We start from the raw sequence: 18,670 nt of genomic DNA on the forward strand, positions 1-18,670 counted from the left end.
TAAGCTAAATGGAACTCAGCCATCATTAATTTAATTATTTACACCTGTGCTTCTACTCCAATAAAGCCAATGGGTCTTCTCACTTATACAGACCAATATCCCACTGAAAACAGTTCAAAACTAAATGCTACACAGAAATAAAGGGTTATTACAGAATATAAAACCCTGTAGTTTTCCCCTGCTGTGATACTAGTTTCCTGTAGGCAATACTTGATAAGCCAATGTGTATTATTGTTAATACGCCTGGGTTATACATTTTTATACTGAAACTTATTCCCCCCCACCACCATTCAATTCAATGAAACATCCATCATTCACACAAAGGTTTAAAATGGCATTTAAATTTCATAACTGCTTAATTGAAAGCAACATTTGTATGGGTTCTTTCTTCATTCACACACGCAGCAGTGCAGGTTACATTATCTTTAATAAAAGGCACATGTACAGCCATAGTGAGATGAGTGAGTCCACTGGCATAGAGACAAAGCATTGAAACACAGAAATACAGGAAGTAGAGGTCAGGAGGAGAGAGATCTATCTGCTTTACAGTAGAATCTACTTTAAGTAACATCTTCTTGTTCTCGTTCAAGTAAGTCTAACACTAATACGTCACCGTGGTCAGGTAGAAACCCCACTTCCCTACCCTTACCCCTACCCCACACACAAATACACACACCACACACACCATTCATACATCGCCACCCCAAAGTCTGATCTCCCAGAAAAGTCTTCCTCAAAGGGCTGTTGAGCGTGGATACTCAGCGGTCACTGTTTTTTAATCTCTTTTGTTGTTGTCATTGACTCGTCTCCTGTTGAACTGGAATAATAGCTGGCCCAGGTTTGTCTTTAAGTCACTTAGCTTGTGGCCACCTCCAAAAAAATACATTTTAACATATTTTTTATACATGATGACAGAAAATTAAATATCCAGTGATTGGGGAATATAAGAGATTGCACTGCCACAGATTTGTTGTATATTGTAATGCATCCCATCAATTTGTTTTAGTTTTTTAAATAATTTTAACTAAGATAAATAGTGAGCTGGACTTTTTACAGTTGAAAAATCAACATGTCAGTGCTCTAAAAATTAAGCTAAGTTAAAAAGAAAAAACGCTCCATATGAGCATGATATAAACAAAATGATGAAAGGTGTTATACACTGATTATGTAGCAACTGACACAGTGAACCCGGTGGCTTTTAGCGGCCCTGAAGATATTTTGCAATCTGGCCGCCCTAGTCAAGGATTGTACTGTTTTTTAACAAAGGTACACACATGTTCAAAATAATCTCGCAATTATGATCTGTTTACACACACACACTCACTCACTCACTCACTCACTCACTCACACAGGCAGCCAGTCACACACTAAAACCCAAGTAAATAGAAGAAAATAAATGTTCACAGGTACTTAAATATTTAGGGTTAAGAGAAAATAAAAATAGTATTAGTGTTGGAGGTTAAATATAACCAGAGCTGGAGGAATAAGTTGAAGAATTTAAATATGCATGCAGCCAGGCCATCTCTCCTCTTGTTGAAAGGAAAAAGGTCTCATTGGTGATGGTGGTGGCAGTGGGGACGCCATCTTTCGTCTGTTCTAGCAAAGTTTGAGACGCTAAATTGACACTTCTGCCAAAACAGAAAGAAATCGTTGACTCAGGCATATAGTTTGAGTAGGAAAGGGAAAATACAAAGACACTCACACGTGCACGCAAACACACAACGTCCACATCCATTCACATGTCCAAAGATCAGCTCGGTAGAGTCAATCACTCTATTTTCACATGGTCTTTTGGACATTTACAACATATAAGCAGAGTTCAGGCCATACTCCAGGGTCCGTCACAAAACTCTCTTTCTTTCTCACTTATTCTCACCCAACATGTACACCCAGCAAATACTGCTGTGGTCGGTGTGTGTGTGTGTGTGTGTGTTTGCGCTACCTTTGGCTATGGGTGTCAGTCAGGGGTGAAAGGTCAGAAACAACCTGACCCTCAGGTACACACCAACCATCGACAGAACCGCCCCCTTACCTCCTACACCCCTTAACACGCCCCAACATGTGCCTTCGCCGTTTCATCCAACCCCTCCATCTCCATGGCAACTCACAGCTCCCCAAGCATGGGGTCTCACTATCTTGTAAAAGGAGATCAGTGTAATTAGTGGTGTGTGTGTGTGTGTGTGTGTGTGTGTGTGTGTGTGTGTGTGTGTGTGTGTGTGTGTGTGTGTGTGTAGGTGTATACAAATGTGTGTGAGAGTGTGTAGGCGTGTATACCCTGCGTGAATGTGTGTATCTGCGTGAGTGAGTATGCATATGGGTGTGTGTGTGTTATTGTGGGTGTTAAAGAGGTTTCAGTGGTTCAGTGGAGTCTCTCTTTAATCTTCATCACTCCTCTCTCTCTCTCCATCACACCTCTTTTCTCTTCTCTTCTTCCTCCTTCACTCTTTATTTTTGGACTTGGAAGATGAACAGGCGCAGGTTGATGTTTTTGGCGGCCAGCAGTTTGTTGCACTCCACCGAATCGGTGATGGGCAGAGGGACGTATTCGGTCTCGTTGGCGTCGTTGCAGAAGGAGTGGTGATGGATGACCGGCTTGATCCGCACGTCGTCATAAGGGCCCTTCAGCAGCAGGAAGGAGCACTCCAGGGCAGAGTTCACCTGCACGCACACAAACACATCCATATACAATTACCCAAAATCCTCCCCCCAATGTATTCACTGAAGTCCAGGTTTTACATTTGTTGCAATCTGCTCGTTTCTTAACATTCAGCCTCCCTTTACTGTCCTGTTGAAACCAGATCTGGTGTGAAGGGGGACGAATCATCGGCCCTTAAAACAAGCACACGCGTTAAGGTTTAAAAATAAACATGGACAGACCGGGTAGTGCGTGTACCTTGCTTTTGAGGAGGAGCTGGAAGGACAGGGTGCGCTTGCAGGAGAGGTTGGGGTTGCGCTCCGAGTCGTTGACGCGGGCCTTTAGCACCCACGTCTGGTTGAGGACTGTGAAGCGCGGCGTTTCATAGTACAGACGAGTGATGAAGTCGTCAGTGCGGTACGGCCTGAACTGAACCTCTGGATGGACACACGGGTGGAAGATAAGATTTGAAACTCCATAAGTGGGAGGGGAGGGGAAAAGTGGTGATGGATAAATAAGCAAAAGGGAAAACAACAGCTTAAGTTAATGGAACCAGGTTTCATAGTATAAAGAGGGAATCACTCCTCCTAAAAGTGTCTCTCAGATATATATTTTTTTTTTTGCGTATGTACCTGTAAACCCGATCTTTTCGTAGCACAGCAGGCCGAAGATGGTGTTGTAGAGCTGCATGTCTCTGCGGTGGCTCTGGTCCATTTCTCCCAGTATTCCCATCAGCTCCGTGCCTGTCTTACTAGGATGGGAGCACTCATCCTCGTGTGTAGGCAGCTCTTGGAACGGACCTTTCCAAGGGCAGCCAATCCTCTTGTACTTACACTGTGTCACCCTGGCAACACAACAAGTATGAGTTGAGAGACAAACTCGAGGAGAGAATGACATGGTTTGATATAAATTACATCCTTCACAGAGGCGCTTTATGATGAATTAATATTACTTTCTGTCTATGAGTGGAAGGTACTAATAATATCAGAAGGTACTAATTAACCTAGGTTGTGAGCTTAGCCTTATTTATACTGTACTATTGATACTTGTGTGCTCCGAGCCAAACTCATTGAGAGAAGGACATGGATTTACATTCACTTAACAACCTGGATTGAGGTGCTCTTCAATGGATACATGCTACTTTCTTACAGTAAAAGTGAGGTAAAATAATGTGAAAGGTACTAGTCAAAGTCAGTAGTGAATAATAGATCATTAAAACCACGCTGACTGTAATTCACCTTTTATAAACTGCAAAGCTTTGTGTTATACATATTAATAAGTAGCTGTTAGGGATTCAACATTTTGCTTAAAGGCTTTTCACTCATTTAACACAGTAATAACTGTAAAATACTTGTAATAATTACTGAGTGGAATTACTTCATATTAAAGTTTAGAATTTCATACTCAAATGAAATGACAAAAAAAACCTAGTGACTGACTGCCATTGCTGTTGTCATGGTAACGCCAGCACTGGTACCTCTGTCCTGATCAGGGTCACCTGTTGCCATAGCAACAGCCCCACAGGATTTCACACATACAAATGGAGCAGCCTGAGCGTCATACACAACAACAAACACCCAGTCTGTAATCACATCAGTTGGTTTTAGTTTTTTTTCTTCCTAGTCAGATGTAGCAGGTCACATGCTCCTCCATCTTCCCCCAAATTAACTCCGTATGATACTGAGCCGAGTTATACACACACACATACGCACGCACGCACATTCATAAGTGTTTCAATGAGTCTGAACTCCCTAAATTTGACTGTTGAGAAACATTTTGGGTAAAACAGAGTGCATAATATGGGAAAACACAAGATAAGATCTAACTTTGAGAAGCTTTTCACATTTTGGGTCAAGTGTTGACAGGAATGGCAGATTTTTTAATTTTTTTTTGGCATTTTTATGCTTTATTGATAGTGTAGAGACAGAGTTGAAATGGGGCAGAGAGGGGAGTGACATGTAGAGAACGACCGCGGGCTGGAATCGAACCCGGGTCCGCTGCTGGCCGAGGCCCATGGGGGGACGCCCTACCAACTGAGCTAAGGGCGCCCCCTAGGAATGGCAGATTTCTTATCTAGAAAAAAGTGTTAGTGATTGTGTGTGTGTGTGTGTGTGTGTATGTGGGTAGTAGTATGTACAGTATACCTGTCTTGGCACTCTTCTTTCTTGTGTCTCTCTAAGCTGGAGCGGGGGAACTGTTTTAGGCAGAAGGTGCAGTCTGTCGGCAGCTCACTGACAGCCTTCTCCACGGCGAGGTTCCTGCAGCACAAGTTCTTGCTGATCTCACACCTACACACACACAAACACAAGTCATACCTCAGCACAGTCCTGTATGTCACGTCTGTGGAATGTGCAGAATGTACAACAACAACGCAACGCACAAATTATGAACACCTGTTTGGGTAATAGAAAAACTTACGTTATGCTTATGGCAGTTGAGATTTTAACACATACTTTTAGATTAAACATGCAAAAACATATAAAGTTATTTGGTCCTGAGCCTGTGGATCATTGATGAACGCAAAATAAATTGAAAAATATACATACGCGTTACTCCCTGCTGCTTAAAATCATTCTCACCTAGCCTTAGATCACTCAGATTTGTGTTTTTTGATGTTCTAATGAGTACTAGTAAGTTAGCATCAGATACACTCCCACTGAAAAAACAACATTAAGAGGAGAAAAGTAATTTCATGTGAATAATTAATTTTTATTTTTTAATTATTTATTTTTACTAATGTTTTCCTTCCTAATCATCAGGGGGAAACGAGTCTGTTACATCAACATTTAAAGTTCCTCGTAGGAGGTTTAACCAAAGTAATGTGCTTCTTCTGGTAGCCCATGGCTACAGGGAGCGATGGTGTACCTGCAGTTGGGACACGTGGCCTGTTCCTCCTTGAGACGAGAATCAGCCAGGAGGTGGATAAAACACCCCGCACACATCAGGTGTCCATTGGTACACTGCGGTGGAAAGAAAGTTGAGGTGGACGATAAAACAGAGTGCATAATAGGAGAAGAAGAAAAAATATCACAGTTGATGATGAGTTGGAAGAGGCAACCAAATATTTGAGTTTGAGCTTGGAAAAGACTCATTTGACTATCGTACATACAAAACAAACTTTCTCTGGTCAAATCTTATTGATGAAAATATGAGTATAATCTGTTAAAGGGGTTGTGGTTTATTTCAAGATCTGGACTCAAAAATAAATATTTTGGCATGGGCATATGGTTAAGAAACAGGCCCTATTTTAGGATATTGTACTCAAATCCAAACACAAAGTATGGGGCAAATGTCTTTAACATATTTGGCTTAGTAAGGATGGACATATGTATTTGAAATCTTCTTGTTTTAATTTTAGTTTAGTTACAACAATGGATTGGCTAAAGCCGACAAACAACAATATAGTGGTTACAGCAATATTATAACTTCAGTAGTGCACTTATAGAGGAGAGACCTCTGGAAGTGTGTTATTTTCTATGTGAATAATGGCAAGGTGCTGTTGGATATATGGATTAAAGGGTCCAAATTTTATTCATCAGTTGTTTTCTTAATCAATACGTTTTCATCATAGGTTTTCATATGTGTTTTCTATGCTTGGGCTGAATCAATGCATTGTATGGAAAGAATGTCAACTTGTGTTTGCAGTTTTGTTAACACATTTTTAGACAACTGTAGAAGGGCATATAAATGTTTAGGAACGAGTGAGCAATGATTAATGACGAATGTCACATGTGGTCACTGGACATTGTAGGGAGCAGTTTGAGGACATTAAGGGGGATGTTGGGTGGGGGCATTGAGAGAAGGGCAAAAGATGATTTAAATAAAGGCTGTGTTCTGGATGTTTGAGTTATTGTGCATGCAGGGTTTGGGAACGTTGCTTTTGCTGGGGGTTATTTGAGGATAATTCACAGAATACACTTGGCTGACCCCTTGGCCTGGGTGTGTCTGGTCTCTTGGCCTCATGGCTCAGGTCTCAGTATAGACAATTGGATCTAATTTGGCTAATATATTCAACAGGTTGGCTCTGGGGATCTGCAGCTGGGACACATGGGGGGTTTTCTAGTGTGATGTTCAGCTGTTTTGCCGATGTTGGACTGTATGTGTTAGGGTTCTGAGAGGAAGGTTTGTGATTGACACCACGTTTACCTGGTATACAGACGCCTTGGGCAAGTCAAGGCACACGGTGCAGCACAGCACTGAGTACAGTCTCTCCTCCAGCTTCCCCGACTCTCCCTCGGGGATCCTCACCCTCTTCTTGGGTGGCTCGTCTGGGTCAGGCTCGGGCCCTTCTCGTCGTATCCCGACCTCCTCCTGCATGGCCGCGACCCCGGCCACAGCCTCCGCCGCTGCCCCAACTGCACCGACCCCCATGCCGGCCGAGGAGGAGCCAGGGGCGGCCGCAACGCCCACGTCTCTCTCTTCCAGTGAAGACATGGCGACAGCTGTCTAGAAATGTCTGAGATGTACCTGCCGCGGACCTGGCCCGAAATATTATTAGCAGGTTAGCTCAGGGCTAGCTCGCAACTTGTCACGCTAACGGTCAGCTGACAGCTAGTTCACGTTAGCTATGCTAACGCTACGGCAGCAGGATGTCAGAAAGGAATGTGGGCTAACTTGTTATTATTATTATAAAATTAATATTTAAGCTAACCCTCCGCTTATGGACCCTGAATTCGGAAAGCCAATTATCGTGTTATAACGAGACCATGTAAAAGATGTAATTACGAGTCAGTAAACTAGTTTGGTTGACTTACAGTGAGGCTAGCAGACTGTGCGGCTAGCTGCGTTGACACAAACACAGCAGTCTTCTCCCTCGGAACAAAAACAACTCAGGCGGCTCTCAGCTGTTGTTGTGCAGCTCTCGATGCCGTTATTCGCGCTGACAGCAGATAACAACGATGTGCACCGGCGGACCAGCTCGGCTGCTCGTCTAACGTCCCCGCTCCGGTACCGGCTGACTGTCCGCGGGACCCACGGGAGCTGTCGGTGATTAAAAACACCGTGGCTCGAGACACTTTCTGTTGGGACTCGTCTCTCTGCCTACACAGCCATCTTTGTTTTTTTTTGTTTTTTTCCTCCTGTCCGTCTCCCCCGACCAGCCTTTACGACTCCGGGTCAAATTCGTTAGGCTATTACCCTGGCGGGTTCTCGACCGGCTAATAATATTTCAAAAGTAAATATTATGCGTGTATCTGTAGCGGCCTCTATGTGTCGGTGACTACTGAAGTGTTGCCGTGACTTGGCTGACAGCGGAATGTTTTATTGTGGCAGATGACTTGGGGTATTTAAAGAGTTTTTAAAGGCGCATGCGTAGTGAGCACCTGCGGGTCAGTAGTATGGCAGGACTTGAAAGGTGACCAAAACCTGATATGCGACAAATGTAGGCCAAGCCATCAGAAGAAGCATCTTTTACACATTTGCAATGTTTATGAACCCACATCCGCATGTTACAACACCTCACTAATACTGTCGTCAATATGTGGCATCAAACTTTCAAGAAAACTTTATGAAAAAAAAGGTAGCCTATCTATTTAAAGCGGTTCAACTGGTTTTAAGAGACCTGGTGTTTCCTGCTGTGTTAATGAAGCATAAACAATTGATCCAGAAGATAAGGGTGATAAAAGCTGCCCTTGGCCACCAATAGGCCTACTAGGCCAGAGGCATTTCGGCTATATTATAAGCTTGTTCATTGCTCCCCCCCCCCCCCCAACAAAAGTGTTGCTTAGCAGCCTCAAGGTCTGTGATGGGGGAAGGAGGTCTGTGTGTACAGGATTGGGGCTGTGAATAGTAGCCTATACAAGTGTGTGTTTTGGGTTAGGTGGGGCAGGATGTCAGAGTGTCAGCTGTCTGCAATCGGGAGGAACAGGACTAGCCACTCCCATTGGACGCACTGATATGCCTTATTTGGTCCGTGTGGAATGGCTAGGGGACCATACCAGCCTTAGGTATGCAAACACACAGCATAGCCATTAGCTCTTTGTGGTCTCACTCTGTGCCCTGGATGCTTGACAATTCCTATCACTAGCCACTGGACAACGCGCAAAGTTATCCAAATATTTCCACAGATTGCCAAATCGCCCGCTTTTTTGTTATCACACTGTTACAAAGCCAGCACTATAAAGTTAAATGTTTACTTGAGTTGGTTGACGAGCCAACCCAATACAAAATACATACAATAAACACATTGCCAGAAAGATGGTGTTCCAGAATTGAATAAATATGGCAAACTTTTGCTATGACTAAAACGAGAAGTTCTTGTTACGGAATATATTTAGCTATGAACATAGTAAACACATATGTTGCCAGATGAAGGATCCTAGCCGTGACATCTAAGAATGGACCTCCCGTTTAAGTGGAGGAAGCGTAAGTGTCGTCATACAAGCAATCTAAAATAGCTACTGGAATGGCAGACATGATAACATATCATATCCTCTAAGTCTAAACATGGCTAGGAGAAAAATATATATCAAAAACAAAAACACTTCTAAAAAATATTTTCGTGAATACAACACATTATCAGGAACAGTGACAAAACGGCAAATAAATTTAAATGCTAATTGAGTCCTTCTTGCCCAACTTCCATCAATTTCAACACAGTGTGTTCAGTTATTCTCTGCTTCCCATCCTCCTCTTGTAACCGTAGATGGACACAGGCCTTGCTCATTACTCCACACCTCATGATCAGTTATTGATTGCAGGATACGTGTTTAACACGCATTTATGAGATATATCTCGCCTCTTCATCACACCCTATTCAATCCCTATAGAGTAAATCCCATCATCTGCAGGTCATTCAAGTCTTCAGCCTCGGAGAAATCAGTGGTATTGTCCGGAACAATGAAAGTGATGACCATGATGTAATCACAAAGTCAAACAGGAGATAGACAGTGAACAGTCGAGTCGGCGTGTTGTTTTCTTTTGGGTGGTTTTGGGCAGAGGCGGTGGCCCAGGATTGTTTAGGGGAGGATAGGAAGTTCTGCTGATGGAGAGAGTGAGATAAAAAAGCTCCTGCTGGTTTGGAGGATGGGTAATGTTGAACTGAGTCGTGACCCGCTTTGGTTTCTTGCGCCTGATTGGTTGAAGGTGGTGAATATTGCTGTTGCCTGTTTTATTTTGACAATGTCTTTTAATCTGAGCTGGAAGCTCAGTTTGGGTAAGGGCGGGCACCAAGGTGATTTACTTCAAGAGTGGGACTGGTTGGGCTGCCAGGACCTGGATTTGTCATTTCAGAGTCAGTAGATTTGCACTCTGGTCTCAGTTGACCAGGTGTGGTCTCCAAAGGTGAGAGCACTTTGACCTGTGGAGATCTGGTGTGGACTGCACCTATCTCTTCTAAATGTTGCTCTGGTGAAACCTCAGCTTGTCCACCTTCTCCGCCCGTCTCACTTTGTCTCTCTTCTTGTCTGCTGAGTTCTGTATGTGTGATTTTTCCTGGTGTTTTGTCCAACTCTGGTTGTCCTGCATTGGTCTGGGCGAGTACCTGCTTTTGGCTTGATTCGTCTCCTGTATCCACCATGCTCCTCTGAACGTTGTCTGTGAGTGCCCTCTGCCTGCCGAATGAAGCCGCCTTCACCCAGGGGTGCAGCAAGGTCTGCCCTGCCGTCAGCCTCACTGTGGGATCTGGCTGAAGGAGAGCTCTGACAAGACCTCTGGCTTCTGCTCTCTCACACACACACACACACACACACACACACACACACACACACACACACACACACACACACACACACACACACACACACACACACACACACACACACACACACACACACACACACACACACAGAGGAGTATAACATATTGCTCATTTGTGTTTGTGTGTATAGGCATTTGTGGCTTCACATTTTAATTTTTCAGTACTCCTCACCCTCTGAGATGGGGTCCCAGTATGGGGACAGGAAATCGAGTTGTCCCTGTTTTATTAGCTGGAACAGCTCTTCCTGGTCCCGATCCCGACTGCGAAATGGGGGGAATCCGCACAGCAGGATATAGAGAATAACACCCAGAGCCCACACATCCACTGCAACACCATAACCTGTTAGGACAGACCACAAAAATCGCAAGAATAAAATAAGAAGCACTCCTATACAGTGATGCGAGTACAGATTTCAAAGTAAAAATATAAATGTAAAGCAGCAATTTATACTGCAGAAAACTGCACTCACCTGTCTCGAAGAGAATCTCCGGAGCTACATAAGTGGGTGTGCCGCATATGGTGAAGACCGGTTCAGTCACAACCATTGCAAGACCAAAGTCTGCCAGCTTCAGCCTACATATGTCAGCAGCTACATGCTCCATCTGAGAGGGGGCAAGAAAAACAAGTTACACACAGCTGAGACTTTATTTAAAATTAATTTGTCTTCATGGACACCCACATGCTTGTGATAGAAACTTGAGCCACTTGTCGCCTCGAATCAACAAAGTAATAACACAAACGCTGACACTCACCAGCAGGTTTTCCGGTTTGAGGTCTCGGTGGGCGATGCTTTTGCAGTGGATGTAATTCAGCGCCTCACTCACATCTGACACCATCAGAGCTGCCTCTGCCTCTGGAAACTTACCCCTCTCACTGATTGTTTCAAACAGATCCCCCCCGCTCACCAGCTCCATCACCAGGTAGGAGTGAGTGTGTGTGTGGTGGTGCGCAAACAGACGCACTATGTGAGGGTGACAGAGGCTACTCAGGAGGCTCAGCTCGTTCTGCATCATGTGCTCTCGACCGACCAGCTTGGAGCGATCCACAATCTTCAGGGCGAGGGTTTGCCCGTTGTCGCGACGGCGGCATTCTCGCACCACAGCAAAGTTGCCGTCTCCGACCACTCGTCCGATTTCATAGCAACGCTCGATATCTGCCAGGGTGATATCACTACCCTCTGAGGGAAGGTCAAAGGTTGTCCTTTGCTGTGCGACCTTGTGTCCCACATCTGGGAGTGGATTTGAAAATGGTAACTTGGCAACACTCTTCTCCTCCTCACCTCTGCTGATTGGCCGAAGAAGCGGAGGGTTGATATGAACGTACACATTTCTGACTTCCTGTTCTGTATCAGAGCTTCCTTTTTGCTTTTTGGACACAGGAGGAAGAGGGATCCTCCCCGACAGTGGATTTAGCCATTCTGGACCTTGATGCTTAGCTCTCTTCTCTAAGCAGTTTACACACAGAGTAGGAGAAGGTATGGCTGCTTCCCTAAGACCTTCCTCACCTGTAAATGGGCCAATGACAGAAGGCTGTCCCTCTCTGACCCCGCCCCTCACGCGCAGCCTCTGCAGGTGGTTGGGGAGGTGGACAAGTTTTCTGCATGAATTCTTTTTATGACAACTCTGAGCATCTGCGTTGTGATCATCAGGCCGGTGTGTGTCCATAGGGCGAGGCGGCTGTGTCCCTGTGTGTGTGTTGGTATGATTTTTGACATGTGTCTCTTGTTTGGCGTTCGTCCCACTGCTTTCTGTCCCATCGCTGTATCCGCTATCGGCCTTGGCTGCTTTATCTGGGGCTGGAAGAAGTCTTTTCTCCCAGGCCCGCATTGCGTCCACCCGGTAATGTGTATGTTCTGGAAACAGCTCCTCCAGTGCCTCCTGTATACTGCTCAGCTCCGGACGAGCCTTCCCTAGCGCCAGGAAGGCCACCTCGCCCCGGAAGAAATCACACACACCTTTTACCTTTAAATAAAGAAAAAGGACAACACTAGACCGGATCCTGACCACAAAGAAATTGCATAAAGCCCCTGACGTTTAGAATCATTACATTGCATCAGCCCAAAATTAAGATATTGGTTTTCACCATTTTGATTTCACTTAAAAGACCAGTGCATTAGCTGTGTTTAGCCCAAAACTGGATTAACAATTGGGCAAAGCAGGAAATAACATAGGGTCCCAAAGTTTCAGGGGGGTTGAAAGTTCCATCCTGTGTCAACTTGTTTGAGCCCAAGGGGAGCAACTGAAAGGAAAATGGCCTGTGTCCCGCTTTTTGTAGCAAAACTTAAGTGTAGAAATTGCAAAATGTGTGAATGACACAAGATGCTGGGCGTGTATGTAGTTGAAAGTAATCACAACACTGATGTTTTTTATCCCAGCAAAGTTCACGTGATGTCCCTAAGAGAGAACAACCGAAGTTATTTCATTTTGTCATTCAAGAGCTTTGTTGTGTGCAAGATGGGTAAATACAATTTCTTAATCCTGATTGGGTAAAGAGTCCACATATTTCAGCTTTCTGAGCTGTACAGCTCATTTGTAGGCAAGAGCAAATGACATGTCAAGGGCCCAAGGGTGTGCCCCTGTTTGTTTCATAATCTGGAGGCCCGATCATGTAGAGCCCCTGGGTCAAAATCTAGTTTCTTGACCTTAATTACTGTGGTTGTGCCCTAACATGTTTAATTTTCCTGTTAAAGGTGCTGTAAGCGGAATGGTTCTTTTAGCTAACTTCCTGTCAGTTATTGCAGTTAGCAGTCCCCTCGCTCGTCCCTACGTCACCACATTAATGCACTGCGGTCTTCAAGCAGCGAGTTATCTAGCATCATCTCAGATTCATAAGTGTGATAAAACATGATAAAAACCATCAAAACAGACATTGGGAAGGAGTTTTACCTGCTCCGCCATTGTAGGCGAATAAACATTCACCCATCTGTTGCTCTGCGGGTGCACCGGCAGTGAGACGGTTGCCGGTTTGCAGAGGTGGAAAGAGTACGCACATATTCTAGTCAAGTAAAAGTATTATTACTTGGATGAAATTTTACTTAAGTAAAAGTAAAAGTACTGGTCTAAAAATCTACTTAAGTAAAAGGTAAAAAGTAGCTTATTTAAAATCTATTTAAAGTACAAGTTACTAGTTACTTTTTAACAGCAGGAGGAGGCGGGGGTCTCTTCTGGGTAGGGCATTATAGACAAGGGGATATAAATCTCAAACTAGTTTTGTTTAATTAATTCAACACCTTTACAAATGAAAGTGTACAAATTAAACAAATAATTTTGCCACGTATGGATATATACTGTGTCATTATACTTTAGATAAGCAAACATGGAGCAAATAGTCTGTTAATGTGGGAATTTAAGACTGCAGCTGCAGTTCTCCATTCAAGTTCAAATTCTTTCCTTTTATCACCTGTTTAATAATGTAATTGTGTATAATTGATCTAAACCATGGAAATTCAAGGTTAGGGTGCTCGATTTAGACTAAAATCATAATCATGATTATTTTGATTGACATTGTGTAATCACAATTATTATAGACAATTATTCATTGATTTAAGAACATCATGCTTATTTAACATTTGACACCATGACTTTGGACTTTAAACATATCCTAATTGAACTGAAAACAAGGAAAATGCAAATAAGTAAGAAATATTTTTTATAATTGAATAAAATAAGTGTAAAATCAAAATAAACCGTTGCAAATGTTGTTGATAGGGCATGTCTTTTGCTAGCAGGAATGTGAGGGCATATTTAATGTATATCTTATGGAGCTGTCTGGATAAGCAAGTTGCATTGTAGTGTAGCCTACAGTGTTCTTAATTGATGACTGTTGTGGTGGCAAGAGTCAAGGAGCTTTAAACGTCCTGTGTTTGTTATTCCTTTATTGCTTGGTCATCATAGACCACTTGGATTCAATTTGAAGTGAGTAAACTAATTGGTCGTGATGTTTTGAGGTGCAGAATCGGGTCGAATATGCCTTTTTCTCTCTCTCTCTCTCTCTCACGGTTGTGCATGTCATCTGACTCGCGTGTCCGCGCGTAAGATATCTTGCACATTATCTATTTTGAGTCTGAAGTGTTAGTTTTACCTTTCTTCTTGACCAAAGGCTGACTTTCTGACATCTTCTGCAAGTGTTTCAAAGCACCCGGCAATACGCAAAGTATCCCTCCTACTCGGCACTGTGAACTAAAAACTAAACTGTCAGGTGAGGGAGGTGCCGATCGCACGGCTGGATGAAGGGTTCGCTGCACTTAAAAGCCTTCACGTGCGGTACAATGATAGTTTAACTAAGATTATTTTGTTTTCATGATTGTGGGAAGCAATGTTTGTTGTTGTCATTTAGGTGCAAAGTGTTCACCTCTCCTCCTGTCGATCGTTCACTGCAGTTGTTTCCAGTGTTGTGCCGTAAAAATAATAAATAATAATATTTCTTTTATTTTCTCTCCTTTTCTCCAATCTATTTACTATTTGTTTTACTCAGTAACGCAGGTGATATAAAATGTAGCGAAGTACAATACTTCAAAATAAACATACTCAAAGTAAAAGTAAAAGTACAGGTTTTAAAAACCACTTAGAAAACTACTCAAGTACTCAATTACAGGAACGCAAGTAAATGTAACTAGCTACTTTCCACCCCTGCCGGTTTGTAGCGTTCTTTCTTCTGATTGGATACCACTTTCGGGATCCCCGAACAATTTAATTTGCCGATTACATGCAGAGCGGGTGACTGAGAGATCGGATGTATGAAACGCGCACACTATATAAGTGATCACTGTATGAATATAGAGTGATTTAATACTTATGTTAACCTAAATATATCGCTCACTTCACCTTTAAGGTTTTGTGGGAGGAATTTGGAAGTACTGTAATTCACTGGGGCCCATCAGTGCATGTTTCGCCTCGGGCCACGATTGCAGGGTAATGTGGCCGTGTTTGGGGCCTTACCTCCCGTGCGTGTGACGTAAACAGGCGTGTGACTTTGGCTCTGTGCCAGCGAGGAAACCCCAGTGCCTCTGAGATATCCAGTAGAAGTTGCTCGAAGGACACCACACCTCTGCGGTTTAACAGGACCGTTACCTTCAACAAAGAGAGTGAGCGACAGTCAAGTTTAGTCATTATTTCCCATTTAAATTACTATCTGCTTTTAAGAATTGGGTACCCCCTTTTTCTCCCAAACTTTAGTCATTTGTAACTAATGGTCTTACTAATGGTTAATAAATCTTCCAGTGTTGTTAAACTGTTAATGAGAATAGCATTTGGGTTGCCGTCTTTGCCTGGTTTATGGTCCTTTATCTTTTTAGCTCTTTAGTTCCTGGTGATCTAGGGTTAGGATTAGAGCAAATAGACTGTCAAATTGCAAGCACCTCCTCCTAAATCAATACAAGCAGCTTATTAACATTTATAACTTATTGTATTATTTTGCTATTTGTAATGTTACTGTTTTTGTCGCATACCTAGGGACTATGGACATTTCTGCTCACTCCGGCATGTTTACGTCTTGTATCAACTTTTGAAAAAAAAATTAAAAAATAATCTTTGAAGTATGAGTAAAATATATATTGACAACAGTTCCAACTTATGAACCAGTAACGAATGGTTAATTGTCTGCATTATGTAGGCTAAATTATATAAGTGCTACAGAAATGCTAACTACTGTATGGAGTTCACCTTGCGTAGTGTACTTTGACCACAAGGTTTGACGATGGTGACCAGATGGGGCCGCTCGGCGCTCTCCTCTGCATGGCGGGTGTGGAAGAGAGGGAGATGGGGAGGAGGAGGGAAGTGGGACCTGTGGATCTGTCCCGTAGGGTGGGAGTGAGGGGGCCACGGTTTGGCTGCCCCACCAGCACGTTTCAACAAGGGGCCCGGAGGAGCTGAATCAAAGAGAGAGATTGGGTGACAAACACAGAAAGCAGGAGTAGGATTATTGAAAGTGTACTGAACACCACTGACGTCCTCACAACATTGTGTCTTGTAGACTTGTACACAAAGAAAAAGTCATGAGTAACACAACACCAGCTTACCATCCGCCGTGACTGTGCACATGCGTGTATGTGTGTGTGTGTGTGTGTGTGTGTGTGTGTGTGTGTGTTTGTGTGTGTGTGAAAACAAATCCAGCTGATCAGATTTGAGTGTTTTCCATCACATGGAGTGCAAGGGGCCATTTGAGATTCTTCAAGCACCGTGCTCCAACGACTGAATTATTTAGACTTCCTTAAGTCATGCAAAGCTACACACACACACACACACACACACACACACACACACACACACACACACACAAAAGCTTCCTTGACCTGGATAGGGCTTAGTTGAATCTGCATGATTAATGAAGCTGAGACACACCGCATCTTTGACGTTTCACTTTCTGGCACCGAGAGAGACACTGACATGTTCTTTGCCATTCTGTGGGGGATTGTTTTGTTCTTTTTATTCATGCAGGAAAACAGGTGGAAACACAAGACCCCCACACATAGCATAACCCCCCCCCCCCCCCCCCTTTCTAAAACAAGACACCACTGGCCACCTCAGAGTGAGCAAGCACATCACATGAATGCTTTCCACAATGGACAGAAAAAAAATGCTTTCCTAAATGTCGTTCTTTAGCTCAATATTCTCATAAAGAGCAAGACTCCATCTGCTTTTTGTCTGTGTGTATGTATGTGTGTGTGTGTGTGTGTGTGTGTGTGTGTGTGTGTGTGTGTGTGTGTGTGTGTGTGTGTGTGTGTGTGTGTGTGTGTGTGTGTGTGTGTGTGTGTGTGGGGTACGAGATGGATAATAATTCCAGACCCTTCCTCAAGCTTCACTTAAGCAATCAAAACATTTTGGGCCTACACTTTTCCCACCTCACAATTTTTTAAATATGCTATTTCAAAAGTTTGTGTGTAGGCAGTTTAATTAGTTGCTGTAAGAATAAGTCTTGACTGTACTCAGTAGGCCTAAAGATAGTCTAATTGTTTAACTGTGAGCAAAGTAAAATCAGTTCAGGTCCGAGCATCGACTCACCTGCCATTCTCCATTTAGCGTCACGCGCCGCTTCGCAGCCGTAGCGGGCTCTCTGTGAGGGAGTCATGACTCTCCACAACAACACAAACTCAAAAGACTCACTGACTTTTATCTTATTTTATTCACTTTTATCTTCCCTATAACTTGCAGCTGTCATATCCTCGGCCGTTAGCGTCCAGGGAAAAGGTAACGGGATGCGCTGAGAGATGTACGGACCTGCTGTGGCTACAGGGGTTGCCATGGATACGCGTCAAGTTGGCAGCCGGAGAAAGAGAAAGACACCGGAAGCCTTCAAAGTCAAATTTATTTAATTTATCGTGAAGGGTGTAACCGGAACTGCTCTGTTTTTTTTTGTTTTGTTTCAAGACTTTAAATCCGATGGTAATAAACAGCTCAGGTGAGTGAGAACCACCAGAAAGGTTGCTTTAACTAGTCTGTAAAACTCCTAGGAATAGCCTATAGGCCTATAGCCTATGATGAGGATTTTAGTTGCCTAAGCAATAATTCAAATGATCAAATGCAACCCAACCATCCTAGGTTATAGTTATAGTTATGTTAGGCTGAATAGGTTGCATCAAAGCCATCGATAGTAGGCCTATAGGCTACTTTAGGGTGTACAGTGCCAGATAAATGCTAGGCCTAATAGGCCTATGCCATTGATATGAAACATGATGATAAAATGTAATATTTTCATATTTATTTTGTTATTTTTTCCTGTAAAATTAAAACATATACACTTTCCTTCTATCATTGATTTATTCTTAGTAACTAGACCTATAATTTTACTTTCTAATTCCTAAAACTAGAGTGAAAATTATTTTTGTTGAACTGTTAACTGGTAAGCATGCAATTAAGAGCATGCTAAAAAAGTTAGTCACCACTAGTCTAAATAAGACCATGAAATTGCATGTCATCTCTAATTTTTCTCTCCCTGCATTCAGGTCTCTACTAAAGGTATAACAATCACATCAACACTCACACAAAACCTTCTGTATTACATGGACTTTAAAACATGTTATGGTGTAAAATTGGATTGACAGTGAGGGGGAGAGGAGCTGCCAGTCTTGGGGGCAGTTACCATAGTTACACTGAAGGAATTCAATAATCTGCCTCACACACACAAAAACACACAGTGTCTGGTTGATCTTTTAATGCACTGCCCCCCATGGCTCTGTCTCCAAGGATACTGTTAATCCTGGGTCAGGAAGCAGCAACTCCTATTCCGGCTCCTCATCCTGCTCAGACCTGAAAGGGTTGGTGGGCTGAATAGTGTTAATCCATAATCATTTATAGTTGTCCCACCTTGTCATTTAAGGTGGGTTTTCTTCTGTTTTCCTATAA

The 18,670-nt window shown here is 43.2% G+C and overlaps 2 protein-coding genes across 3 annotated transcripts; both read right to left on the reverse strand.

Annotated features, from left to right (window-relative positions):
* Positions 1-321: 321 nt before the first annotated feature.
* zftraf1 (zinc finger TRAF-type containing 1) lies at positions 322-7,873 on the reverse strand. 2 transcript variants are annotated; one of them, XM_080045140.1, is made up of 7 exons: positions 7,390-7,873; positions 6,782-7,113; positions 5,501-5,595; positions 4,780-4,923; positions 3,268-3,479; positions 2,894-3,108; positions 322-2,658 (listed from the first exon to the last, which is right to left on the reverse strand). In XM_080045140.1, the coding sequence occupies exons 2-7, from the start codon at positions 7,067-7,069 to the stop codon at positions 2,446-2,448; spliced, it is 1,167 nt and encodes a 388-aa protein (XP_079901266.1). In that variant the 5' UTR covers positions 7,070-7,113; positions 7,390-7,873; the 3' UTR covers positions 322-2,445. The 2 variants fall into 2 exon arrangements, with proteins under 2 accessions (XP_079901266.1, XP_079901267.1); XM_080045141.1 differs by having other exon boundaries at positions 2,894-3,072; positions 6,782-7,873.
* Positions 7,397-17,396, reverse strand: dclk3 (doublecortin-like kinase 3; the record flags this gene model as incomplete). The annotated part of the gene is made up of 8 exons (XM_080045860.1): positions 7,397-7,615; positions 9,816-10,291; positions 10,503-10,670; positions 10,801-10,933; positions 11,084-12,292; positions 15,269-15,400; positions 15,992-16,197; positions 17,330-17,396. 8 exons carry the CDS (start codon positions 17,394-17,396, stop codon positions 7,397-7,399), a joined length of 2,610 nt encoding a protein of 869 aa, XP_079901986.1.
* Between the last annotated feature and the right edge of the window lie 1,274 nt (positions 17,397-18,670).

The sequence above is a fragment of the Ammodytes marinus genome (genome assembly GCF_949987685.1).
Source record: "Ammodytes marinus genome assembly, chromosome: 17".
NCBI lineage: Eukaryota > Metazoa > Chordata > Actinopteri > Uranoscopiformes > Ammodytidae > Ammodytes > Ammodytes marinus.